The following is a 12,744-nucleotide window of genomic DNA, read 5'->3' as shown; positions in this document are numbered from 1 at the left end:
TGAAATTAAATTATTGACTAATATGTAAATTAATATTTTGTGTACCGCCTGCTTTTTGCCTGACAGTGCATCACCACGGGCCCTAACATAAGACATGCCCTAAGTCCTAACATGAGACGGATTTTTGTACTGATCTTATAGTATACATATTTTAATATGTAAAAGAACTCCGTATTCGTTATAACTGACTTTGCCAATTAATGAGAATAAAAAAGTCCATCCACACAGTTGTTATTTGCATGCAAAATATACTAACAAATAATAATGATGGTGCTGAAAGGGGGGTCACTTTATTAAAAGCGGTGGCTTGAGCCCAGAAATGTACGACCTATGCAAATCAGTCACACAACTGTCACACAAGAAATAAAGCTTTACAAAACACTGTTTTTTTACTTAAACTCATCACCAATTGCAACTTCTGAAGAGAGCAAAAGAACAAATTTAAAGCTTCTTAACTTAGGGCAGGCTGTCTATAGTGTAGCACAAAATGGAGTTGTACATTCACGAAAATGTCTCGCAGTGTTTACCAGTTGTAACACAGAGTGTAAAGGGCTCATGAACCACATTAATGCATTTTTTACCAGGAAGGATTTTCTTAGGATTAATTTATCTAGCAACTAGCGATGGAGCGCGGTGAGTCGACTGACGAGCGTGTCAAAAAGTGCCTTCTACCCGTTACATATCAGTGATCTGATTCCATCTTGTTGGAGGCAGTAAGATTTAGACTATGTTTGTCTGTACCTTGAAAAAAGAACTAATGATGTGCATATTTTTCAGTTACTATGAATATCGTCAAAAGCATTCTGCCATGTTTAAATGCTGCACTCTGGAGAACCCTGGAGTACAACAGGCACTACTGGATGGCTTTCCTGGGGTGTTGGAGGATACTGATCACTTTGGCAGGAAGATACTGGTTTTCTACCCTGCAAACTGGGATGTCACAAGGTGAGATTTACTACATTTGTGGAAGGACAACTAACCAGATTCCAGTTAGCCAGAAGATCATCAAGTACCAGCTAAACTTCCCAGGACACAACTCTAGAGCGTCACCCACCCAGACGCGCCCTAACATTGCACGCGCCCTAACATCGCACAGATTTATTACTGAACTTGTTTTAAATATTAACTGTACGCCGTGTTTGTGACCACTTACATTGCTGATCTCTCTCTCCAATTTTGCGTCTTTTATTCCCCATCATATGGGGGTTGGACGTGCTTGCACATGGAAGGGGGAGCCCCTGAACTCCTCATCAAGTGCAAGAGTTTTAACGGCTGGAATGATTTTGCCCTTCCTAACGCCAACCCAAACCCTACTGCTGGGCTTAGGACATGGGAAATATGTGTTAAGTGCCTTTCCCAAGGGCACAACGTCTGGGTGCATGTCCGGACATGTCTGTGTACTCCACTGGGGATTGAACCTGGGTCTCATTGGTTTATAGCCGGATGCACTGCCACTATGCCACACAGACGCCACTGATATGGAACATAGATAAACCAAGTCTGAAGGTAGATAAACCAAGTTCATGCACATAGCTGTCATTTGCATTCAAAACATATGTTTACATATTCATTTCTTGTTTTGTCGAAAAATAGTATTTTGACAACAATGATGGTTAAACGCTGAGTAGAGGGTCACTGCGTAGCTAGACGCGTCGCCTAAATATACAACCTGTGCCATGCAGATACACAACTATCATACACATAAGAAATATAACTTCATAAAACACTAAAAATTTGGGTCTTTAAGTGTTTGATGAGAAGAAAACCGACGAAAGAAAAACAACGTAAACGTCACTACTGTCGTCTGGCGACGTTGTTTTCCCGCCTTTTTTCTGGCCATGATGGTGGTGGGACGATTCAACACACAGCGAGGTCATGGAATTGTTACGCTTTAACATGTGATTGGTGCCATCTTTGAAAAGGGAACTGAATACAGAGATGGCGAAGATATTTGCCAATAAGTAGACGGAGTATTGTTGATGTAAACGTCATGTGAGGAGTGCTGTATCTAGCGCATCCCAGCAAAACTTTTTTCGTAATGATTTTGTCAGTCGGGCCGTACTTCAGGCCGCGCACACAGTACGTAGTAGCCTATTTCCCGTGAAAACATGAGCTGGGATGCGCTAGATATGTAGCACTCCTCACATGACGTGAGAAGTGTGCACAGTCAAAATTTTCTGGCCAAAAGAAAGCTAGAATATATAGCTACTTGGATAAGAAATGTATTGATACTGTTCATGAGCCCTTCATGCTCCGCCTTACAAGCGGTAAAGGCTGTGAGATGTTTTTTGAATGTACGTTCTGATTTAGTGCTATGCTTGATAGTGTGCCTAACTTGGCACGCTTTTGTAACATTGCTCTCTTCGTAAGTTGGTGATGGAGTTAAGAAAATGTAAATGAGGCTTGCAGTCTGCTATATTCAAGCTTTGTGTTGACTGTGTACACCCCTCATGTCATGTGAGAAGGACTATATCTAGCGCATCCCAGCTCATGTTTTCACGGGAAAAAGGCTATATTACGCACTGTGTGCGCGGCTTGACGTACGTATTGCATGCGGCCAGACTGACCAAATAATTACGAGAAAATGACACCGCTAACATCAACAATACTTATTGGCTAATGTCTTCGCCATCTCTGTATTCAGTTTCCTTTTCATAGACGGTACTAATCGTTTGTTAGAGCGAAACAAATCTCTGGACCTCGCTGTGTGTTGAATCGCCCCGCCACCATCACGGCCAGAAAAAAGGCGGGAAAACAACGTCTCCATATGACAACGATGTTTACGTTGGTCGGTTTTCTACTCAACACAACTTAAAGACCCACATTTTTAGTGTTTTATGAAGTTATATTTCTAACGGGAATGATAGTTGTGTATCAGCTTGGCACAGGTTTATATTTAGGCGCCGGGACGTCTAGCTATGCAGTGACCCTCTACTCAGTCTACTCAGCCCTACCAGCATTATTGTCAAAATACTATTTTTCGACAAAGCAAGAAATAAATATGTACACATATGCTTTGAATACAATGACAGCTATGTGCATGAACTTCATTTATTTACCTTTTTTATCAGCATAGTCAGTGGTCACAAACACGGCGTACTTATGCAAAATAAGGTCAATAAAAAATCTGTGCGATTTTAGGGCGCGTGCGATGTTAGGGCGCCCCCCGTTACATTATGAACTAAGGAATTAAACTTTACGTCCAACACAAGAATGAAATGGGACTCCGTCAACCTTGTTCACAGGATGGACCCGTCTACTGGAACATGATATCAGAGACACGTGACCGTAGTAGCGGGTCATAGAATGTGCCCTAAAAACAAGATTCCTGGAACACAAACGTCCCAACACTAGTACTGTTAACTCAGAGGTCTCGCAACATATTCATATTGAGTCTCCGGGGCACTCCGTATCATTAGAAGGCGTCAAAATCCTTGATTCGGAACCAGATTTTTTTGCAAGAGGAGTAAAGGAGGCGGTCTACATTTAGAGCTCACATTGAACAGAGACGGGGGGTGACACAAGTTATCTGGCACGTATGACCCGCTACTACGGTCACGTGTTCCAGGAGTAGACGGGTCCATTCCGTGTAGTCAGCCGAAAATTCAGGTAAGTCCCATTTCATTCTTGTGTACAGTTGGACGTAAAGTTTAATTCCTTAGTTCATAATGACCAACACAGAAGAACTTTCATGCTAAACATAACATACATGTAACAGTTAGGTAGTTTATGGATGGCAGGTGGAACATCAACAGATACCAATTATGCAAATACAGTTGTAATTTTCATAATTAATTCAAAAGTGCCAACATTGTGACCTGTGTAAGTCAGTTAAAGGTGTACATGACCAAGCATTTATTATGCAAATGTAGAAGTCATTTGCATAATCAAAATATTTCATGAAGATATGAGGTCTCTGAACTCTTGTTTGGACTGTAGTGCCTATCACAACCAAATGACTTGAAACAAAATTGTATGGGGAGACCTAGGACATATATGCCCATAATGTATGTGTGTATATTATGAATATTCATATACATTACGTACATAGAGAGAGGGGGGAGAAAGAGAGAGAGGGGAGAGAGAGAGAGAGAGAGAGAGAGAGAGAGAAAGAGAGCAAGTTGCAAAATGCAGTAGGAGAAGATGAAGAAAGACTGAATGCAGCTGCATGATGTTTCAACAACTGATGATGATGATGCACTATCTGAGCTGCAGAATACAGTGGCTCATCATCATCAGTTGTTGAAACGTCATGCAGCTGCATTCAGTCTTTCTTCATATTCTCCTACTGCAGTTCAACAACTGCAGATGCAGAAACTATAGTGGATGATGAAATTGGACATGCCCACTGGACTTCATTTTCACTTTTAGCATACACCACATCAAAATGGTTTCTTTGGGGTTTCTGAGTTATGTGAAAGCCAAATATCATGGAATTTGTGGAACTTGTGGTACTTCTATGTGGAACTTCATTGTTCCACATAGAAGTACATGACTGTGCAGATAGTGACTAAATGTTTAATGTTATACATCATGTGTTTTATAAATTTGTCTATACTATGTATATGTATACTATGAAGTATGAATTTGTCTATGAATACATAGGTTGTGCTGTTTGAGGCAGCCACGTATATTTCGAGCTCCCCTAGTTTTATTGTTTTTAGTGTGTGTTTTAGTGTTAGTCCCAGCCCAACTTTGCATCTATGTTCGTGAACTGATTCCGAGTGTCCGTGGAACCCTTTTAGTCAAGTCTGGACAACGTATAAAGTGATATCTGTCGATTCGTGAGTCGAGTTTCTCTGCGAGGACAATGGCTACACCGTGGACACAGGCGTCGTTGTGGTACTCCTTGAAGTTCTTGCGAGGACTAAAACGTGCAGCCCTGCCGACCGACCCAGACCTCAAGGAGCATCTTCTTCGCCTGGGAGTCTGGAAATGGAGAAGCAGGCCAAGGGGGAAGAAGGCAGGAATACACTTCCAACGTAAGATCTACCCCATTGGCAATAGACCCATCCCATGTAAATGCACGGCATCCATGCTTGATTCATTTCACATACAAGCTTATTATAACAATAAGTAAACAAATGCAAATCAGACAGCATTCTCCAACCGGCCTTGATGGGCAGTGATTTGTTTACAACGAGTCAGCTGGATGAATTCCAATCGTGCCTGACCGAAAGCCGTCTGTGCACTACAAGTCGTACAACCACCTGTGTTTTGACAAGGATTGTTGCATCTCGGACTTTCAAAAAGCATCCGCTCACCGAGAGCCAAAACAAAAGCACACCTACAATCTACCCTCACTGTTCCTTATTAACGCCCAGTCGCTGTGCAACAAACTTGAGAAATTCGAACTACGTCTTCGTGACCTTGATACCAGCGTTACCATTGTTTCTGAGACGTGGTTCCGTGAGCCATCGCCAGCTGAGATGACTGACATCCAGGGCTACACGACGTTCTCCCGGGCACGTGCAGGACGATTGAGAGGTGGAGTAAACTGTTGCAGTCTATGTCAGGAATGACATCCCCTCGAGCGCCCTGGACATTCCCGTTCCTGAGGAGTTGGCATGGAGTGCACCTGGGTGATGGTACGGCCCCGTCGACTCCCTCGCAACGTATCCTGTCTAGCGGTTTGCGCCGCCTACTCACCTCCTGACTCCCCACAGTGAGTTATTGATCGATCACTTGGTGAACGCAGTCGACTCCCTGCAAGTGAATCAACCACACATAGGGATAATCATCGTTGGAGACTTCAATCGTGTCGACGTCAGCAGACTGTGTATGTCCCATCATCTACGGCAACTTGTTGACCGCCCCACGAGAGGTCAAGCTATGCTTGATCTCATCGTCACCAACTTGAACTCATACTATTCAATTCTGAGCATTTCCGACCCACTTGCCACAAGTGACCACAACACCGTCACCATGCAAGCAAAGAGTACATCTGTAAACAACAGGATAATTGAACGGTTCTGTCGACCCTTCCGTAACTCTTGTGTTCGTGGATTACTTCCCACGACTGGTCGGAGGTCTCGTCAGTTAATTCCACAACTGAGAAGTCCCATGCTTTTTACAGTACCCTGCAATCCAAGATGGATCACTTCTTCCCCATGAAACTCATTCGTCTACACTACCTCAACAAACCCTGGATTACACCTGCCATCAAGTCATTGATTTACATGTGCCAACAAGGCTTCGCAAACAACGACAATTCAGCATGGAAACAACTAAGAAACAACGTGCAGCGTAGGATCAAAGCTTCTAAAGTACAACACAAATGTCAAATAACTCAAAAATGAGGATGCCGCCCAGTGGCACAATCAGATTAAACTTATGGCCAACTGTACCCGTTTGGAACCTGTCATCCACATTGACGAACTGGACCCCAGTGACACATTTAGCACTGGTAACGCAATAAACAAATCACTGGCAACTGTAATCAACTCCCTGCCGCCGTTGGATCTGTCGTCGTTACCGGCCTATCTACCATCCCTTCCACCGCCCACCGTGAGTCCCTGGGATGTGTACGTGAAGCTGCAAAAAGTCAAGACTCGGAAGACAGATGGCCCAGATGGCATTCCAGGCACGCTGATCAAAGAGTTTGCATATGAATTCAGTGTACCACTTGCAGATATACTCAACTCTTCGCTCCAGCAAGGCACAGTACCAGGTGTCTACTGAATGGAAAAACGCCACTGTTATTCCTGCCCCTAAGACCAAATAACCACCGTCCATTAACGACCTCCGTCCTATTTCGTTAACTTCACTGTTGAGCAAAGTAGCAGAACATTTCATCTGCCAGTGGGCCATGACTGATTTTCTCCCGCACGTTGATACACAGCAATTCGGAGGTACATGTATCAAGGGTAGATCTACAACCCACTGCCTTTTCGACATGACAAACTCTATATTCAAGGCTTGTGACAAATCAATGTCTTTTGCTCTCTCGTAACCACTGACTACAGTAAAGCTTTCGATAGAGTCAGCCACACAGTCGACATCCGTCGCTTAATTGACCTTGGCCTGTGGCCCTTGCTGGTTAGATGGGTCGCTGAGTTTCTCTCTAACAGACACCAGGCTGTGCAGTACCACGGGGCGCTCTCTGACATGGTTCCGGTCACATGTAGTCTGCCACAGGGAACGTTACTCGGGCCTTTAATCTTTACTGCCTACATTAACAGTGAAGCGCAGCAAGCAGTCTCAACCGGCTGGAGGTTCGTGAATGACTTAAACATGCTGGAAGTCAGGCATTCACCTGTTAGTCCCTCTCACTTGCAACAAGACCTAACAGCCTTAGACAACTGGTCAAAGGAAAGTCACATGATGCTCCACCCTGGAAAGTGCAAAGTCATGTACATTCATTTCAGTAATACCCCATTCATCCCACGCCCGCTCACTGTGAATAATGTCAACCTCCAGGAAGTCTCGTCTATGAGGATCCTGGGTATCCATCTTCAATCAAACCTGAAGTGGGACATTCATGTTAACTCCATATATCACAAAGCCAGCAAACGGCTATTCCTTTTGTGTAAACTTAAACATTTCCAACTCCCTGTTACAGTCTACATCACCTACATCCGACCTGTTATTGAGTATGCTGCACCTGTTTGGCAGTCTGGACTCCCTGGCAGTCTCAGTAATAAGCTCGAGAAAGTACAGCGTGGGGCATTGAGAATCATTCTCGGTGCAGACTTCACTTCTTAGTCTACAAACACGCCGTCAAGAACTGACCGTGAAGTTTGCCCAGACACTCGAACAATCCAAACTGTACAGACATTTCCTGCCCCCTTCAAGATTGGAAGTGAGTGGCAGAAAGACCAGGTCATCTCACAAACTGAACAGCGTGTTATGTAGAACTGAGAGGTATCACTCAAGGGCAATTCCACACATGATACGTTTATTGAACAACATCTGATATATTGTTAATTCCAGCCCACTCTTTGGTGTCGTACTTTTGTCAATACTCCCTGTTTGTCAAATTTGAAATGTTCTATATACCGTGCAAGTAATGTGGGCTTTTATTGAAGCTATTTTAACCTGTGAAAATGTTAGTAATTTGTCATGTTTTTCTATTTAAGTAAGAGGTCAGACTATGCATAGACGTTACAGTATATCTTAATGTTTTTTAACTGCGTGGGATTTCATTAAATAGACAACATTTGTATTAGAATACGAATGTTGTCTATTTAATGAAATCCCACGCAGTTCAGCCTCTGGCTGCCATGTGGTGTTTTGCTGTTTGATTGTTTGAATCAAATAAACCATTATTATTATACTCTTGTTTTTGTTTTGATAGTCTCTATAGTTTTTGATAGTATTCAATACTGTCTTTTTCTGGAATGTTTAGGTACTCCATAGAGCATGTGTTGTTGGCCATCCTCATTTCACTGGAGCAAATGATACAGGACGCTGAGGTACAGGTGCATGGCTTTGCTATCATTGTGGACTGGAGCCAGTTCAGCTTCCGCCAGGCCGCCAGGCTGTCCCCTGCTCAGATGAGACTTGTTATCGAAGGGCTTCAGGTGAGGGTGACTGTCATGTCTCTATAGACTCAGTCACGTTTGGGACTGCATTATAAGAAGTAGATGATAATCGTTGCATTGTTTTTTGCTTGATAGTTGTGTATTTGTTACACTCCTGTATGTTTGAGACCACATTGTGATGCCATTCCCTGTGACTGTATATATGTAAATACTTTGCGTTTGGGAACGCATCTATAAGCAGCGACACCTGTGCAGCAGTGCAATGTGAACCAGTCAGAATTGCCTTGAAGAAGGTGACAGATGGTCACCAAAACGTCGGTTGAATAAATCTCTTGGTTGTGTAAAAATGCTTTTTATGAAAGACTTAAGTCTTGTTTTAGGGAACTTCATGTAAGGACTACTGTCTCTACACACAATGTGACGTGTAATTTGGATAGAGAAGATCATCAATCGTAATAGATTATGCTGATTTCAACCTTATAATCAATGAGACGAGAAAAAAACAAAGATTTACAAAAGCTCTAAAACATTTCATGGAGGTGTGAGGTCTCTGAAGTCTCTGATGTTTTCTGATTATTTATTCTAGGACAGCTTCCCAGCTCGTTTTGGAGGTATTCACTTCATCAACCAGCCATGGTACATTGATGCTGCCTTCACCATTCTCAAACCCTTCCTAAAGGAGAAGACAAGGGAGAGGGTGAGTCTAAGTTAAAGATACTCATTACCTTTGCCAAGAAGGTTATGTTTTCTGTAGTCTTTGGATGTATGTAATGTATGTAGATTAGCAGCATTACTCAAGAAGGACTGGATGGATTGTATTGATACTGGGTATGTGGGTAGGTTTTTATGAGACCTCAAATTGGTTTGACTTTGGGCCCCCTAGCAGCTTGTTACAGTACTGCAGCCAAACTTCCCATTTTGATATCTTGTGCAGACAGCAAGTGGTGTAGGTTTGGGTCCCCTAGCAGCTTTTTTTGGAACTGCAGGAGCCAGATTTGTTAAAGTTTTTGAAAGTGAATACAAAAATGGGTTGACGGATGGTCATGACTTTTTGTATATAGATACCTTAAGTGATACTTGATAAAATTGAATGGTAAGTATGCAAAGTCAGAATCTGATTTACATGGGGAAATTCCATAAACCTACTGCAGTCCATGATAGGGCTATTCAAACATGTGACATATGTAACTGAAAAAGAGAGGAGCATTGATAGATAAAGATTATGCAAATGTGTATTATGCTAATTTGTATAATTGATGAGAAACCACAATACTGGTAAATGATAGCAGTTTCATACTTGAGGCATTTGGAATGTACACGGTGGTCTGTCGCTGGGGTATTCTTTCCAGCGCATTCAACAAAGAATTGGATTGCACGAGGCTACATTTTGGCTAACGGAACGGTAAAACATATGTAACTAAACAAAATAGTGTGGACGGGAAAATCCTTTCAAAATAAAACGAAACTAGCTATAGAAAGGCAACATTTGCACAAGCAATTCAACATGTATCGGCCATTGCCCTAACATGCAAAAAGCGACTGTTCTAAATAAATGCAAAAACTAACGTTTGTTGTATGTCTGCAATGTTGGTATTTGAATAAAGAATTGAATTGAAGACCAGTCAGAAATGGATCTCTCCCAATTTGAAACCCTATGCATGGATGGGCTCTTCCAGGCACCCATATTCATACTGGACCATTCAAAAATACCTCCACCAAAAAACCTGGACCCTTTTAATAATCAACCAAGCCCGAAATTGAATTTTCAAAAATGTCCCCCTCCAAAAGGTCCTCATACAAGAATGGACACTTGCAGCTGTGTATGGACCAACAAGTATCATGCAAATTTCAGAATGTAAACAACTAGAATCTTGCTGAAGATCTAGATTTCTTCTGCGGAAGAATTTCTGCAATCCGAGAGTCCAGACAATTTTGCATTACGCAGCGAACAGTTCTTTGGAACCAACTCAGGTTTTGCAAAAGTGTCACAACTTTCTGCTGAACCTACCGCAAATTTATGATGCATATTTCTTGACCTGAACTGTAACACACACACACATACCATCATTAAAAAAATGTTGCTAAAGAAAGGATACACAAACATTTGTAGGGATATGAGCCTTTGCGTACTCTTGGTGAAAACAAATTGCTATATATATATATAATATGTACACACAGAGAGGAATGTAGAACAATACATTTATGTGGAAAAACACCACCAGAAAAAGTAGATTTTGAACCTTCTCAATTGCACATAACTTCAGTAGGACAGTCAGCATTAACAACACAAGGACAGGAGCCAGGGGGCAGTGAAGTTGTGCCTGTCTGTACCTGGCAGATTAGTGCTCCTAATTGAATTGACTATTTCAACCAATCGTTTAATAAATTCGTAAGTATGTTAATAGGCACTCTCTCATTGGCTGACCGAATCAGCCCACCTGGCTATACTAGGAATGAAGATGTGACCATATATGGCAACACCATATATGGTCATATGAGGAAAATAGCCAATCATCTTCCCAAGATACCCCCAAAATCGTCTTTTGAAGTGATGTATGCCAAAGATGTGAATGGGGTTCTTTGAATATTTGTTCAATGTACCCCCATAGTAAATTTCGGGTCATTTGTATGTAATTCCAGAGCACAGGAGGCCCAAGTGTACGTTATTGGTCTGATAATGGCCAAAAATCCTCAATAAAATCATTTTAAAGGCTTTTATAAAAAGAATGAAAAAAAAAAACGTCTGGGGGTATGTGCTAACTCTAACTGCCTATTTTAGCTCATTTGGCCCAGGGATGACTGAGATGAAGCCCTTTGAAGATTTGACAGAAGGAGGAGAAAGAAACATGACCAACTAGAAAGGCCGTCATTTGCTCCTGAGCAAATACAGCCTGTTTCGCCCATACTCCTCCCTATGCAAAAAATAGACTGTCCCAAAATAACACCTGGGCAAATCGAAATATTGACTAGAAAGGCAACATTTGCGAGAGCAAAGACAATATTTGTCTTCTTTTAATACCTCCACACCAAATTTCAGGTTGTTTGGCACCAAAAAGACGGAGTTGAATTGATTTAACTGAAATGACAGGAGAAGGAGAAGAAACCCGACAAAAAATCTCGCCCATAACATTAACCGTTACCTATAGTATGGGCGAAACATAAAAACAATATATGTATCGCCCATATGGTTTAAATGTTATCATTTTGCTCTGAATGCCTGATTTTCTAGATTTTGCTCCCAAACACGATCATTTTCAGGTTTTAGGGAGAACGTTTTTTCAGGCAAACATTGCAAAGGATTGGCTCCAAATGTCAATGAAAATCTCTGATTTTCGTATTTTACGTCAACTATAGGAACAAAAGGAGACTTTCTGTTTGGGGGATTTTTTAATTTCTGATTTTAAATATAGTTAATATCGACAAATCTGTGAAAAAATTACATTTTTTTACATTTTTCACGCTCAATTAATTTTACTGTGACGGTTACTCATAATTCAAAATCAAGAGCATTTTTCAAAAATCTCCAAAACAGAAATCTCGGCAAAACTGTCATTTTGAGCCGTTAATGAGGTAAGGTTGGTGCTTTATGAAGCTGATCCTTAACGATGTTTGAACGTATGTCATGCCGCACGAATAGGGTGTAATTGACACCGGTGTAAACAATCCTTCTAATATTCAAGGTCACCAAAAACGACGCCAGTAGCTTCGTTACATGTTAGGTGTCCACAACAAAGTGCCAGCATAGATATACTCATACCTGGTCAAATTTGAACTCCGACCCGGAACCGTAAGTTAATTGAAGGTGTACATGACCAAGCATAGTGTATGCAAATGTGGATGTCATTTGCATAATCAGAATATGTCACATTCTTCTCATCAAATGTCTACCATTGGTGCTGTCTTACAATTACAGGAATCTGATGGTCAATCAACGTTTGACTGGTTTCATGTCCACACCTTACTGCACCTTAGCAGCTGTTGAAATCTGTTGAGAGTTCAGGCTTGCAAATTTCCGTGTAACCTAGTAGGTAGAGAGATGTATCATGATCATTTCATCTTCCTGCTGGTACCATAACTGAAAGTGGGTCAGAATGATGCCTTATTCACCTTCCTACGTGGCCTCTGATTGAACATGCCCATACATACATTGTTAATGGCTGCAGTTATGAAAATTAAAGCCATGAAGAAGACATTAAATTAACATGATTATGATCTTCTATTAAAGTTATTCTATTGATGGCTTATTGATAAACAAATTAAC

At 41.6% G+C, this 12,744-nt stretch overlaps 1 protein-coding gene across 2 annotated transcripts in view; it reads left to right on the top strand.

Moving 5' to 3' along the window:
- Nucleotides 1-12,744, top strand: part of LOC136423833 (clavesin-2-like) — a 30,045-nt gene that overhangs the window by 5,595 nt on the left and 11,706 nt on the right. For both annotated transcript variants that reach the window (XM_066412181.1, XM_066412182.1), the window contains exons 3-5: nucleotides 778-945; nucleotides 8,348-8,522; nucleotides 9,070-9,180. In XM_066412181.1, coding sequence (XP_066268278.1) covers nucleotides 778-945; nucleotides 8,348-8,522; nucleotides 9,070-9,180 — 454 coding nt within the window. The remainder of the gene's footprint in view (nucleotides 1-777; nucleotides 946-8,347; nucleotides 8,523-9,069; nucleotides 9,181-12,744) is intronic.

The sequence above is a fragment of the Branchiostoma lanceolatum genome, chromosome 18 (genome assembly GCF_035083965.1).
Source record: "Branchiostoma lanceolatum isolate klBraLanc5 chromosome 18, klBraLanc5.hap2, whole genome shotgun sequence".
NCBI lineage: Eukaryota > Metazoa > Chordata > Leptocardii > Amphioxiformes > Branchiostomatidae > Branchiostoma > Branchiostoma lanceolatum.
Note: the sequence above shows the minus strand (reverse complement) of the source record. Positions and strands in the feature narration are given on the sequence as shown.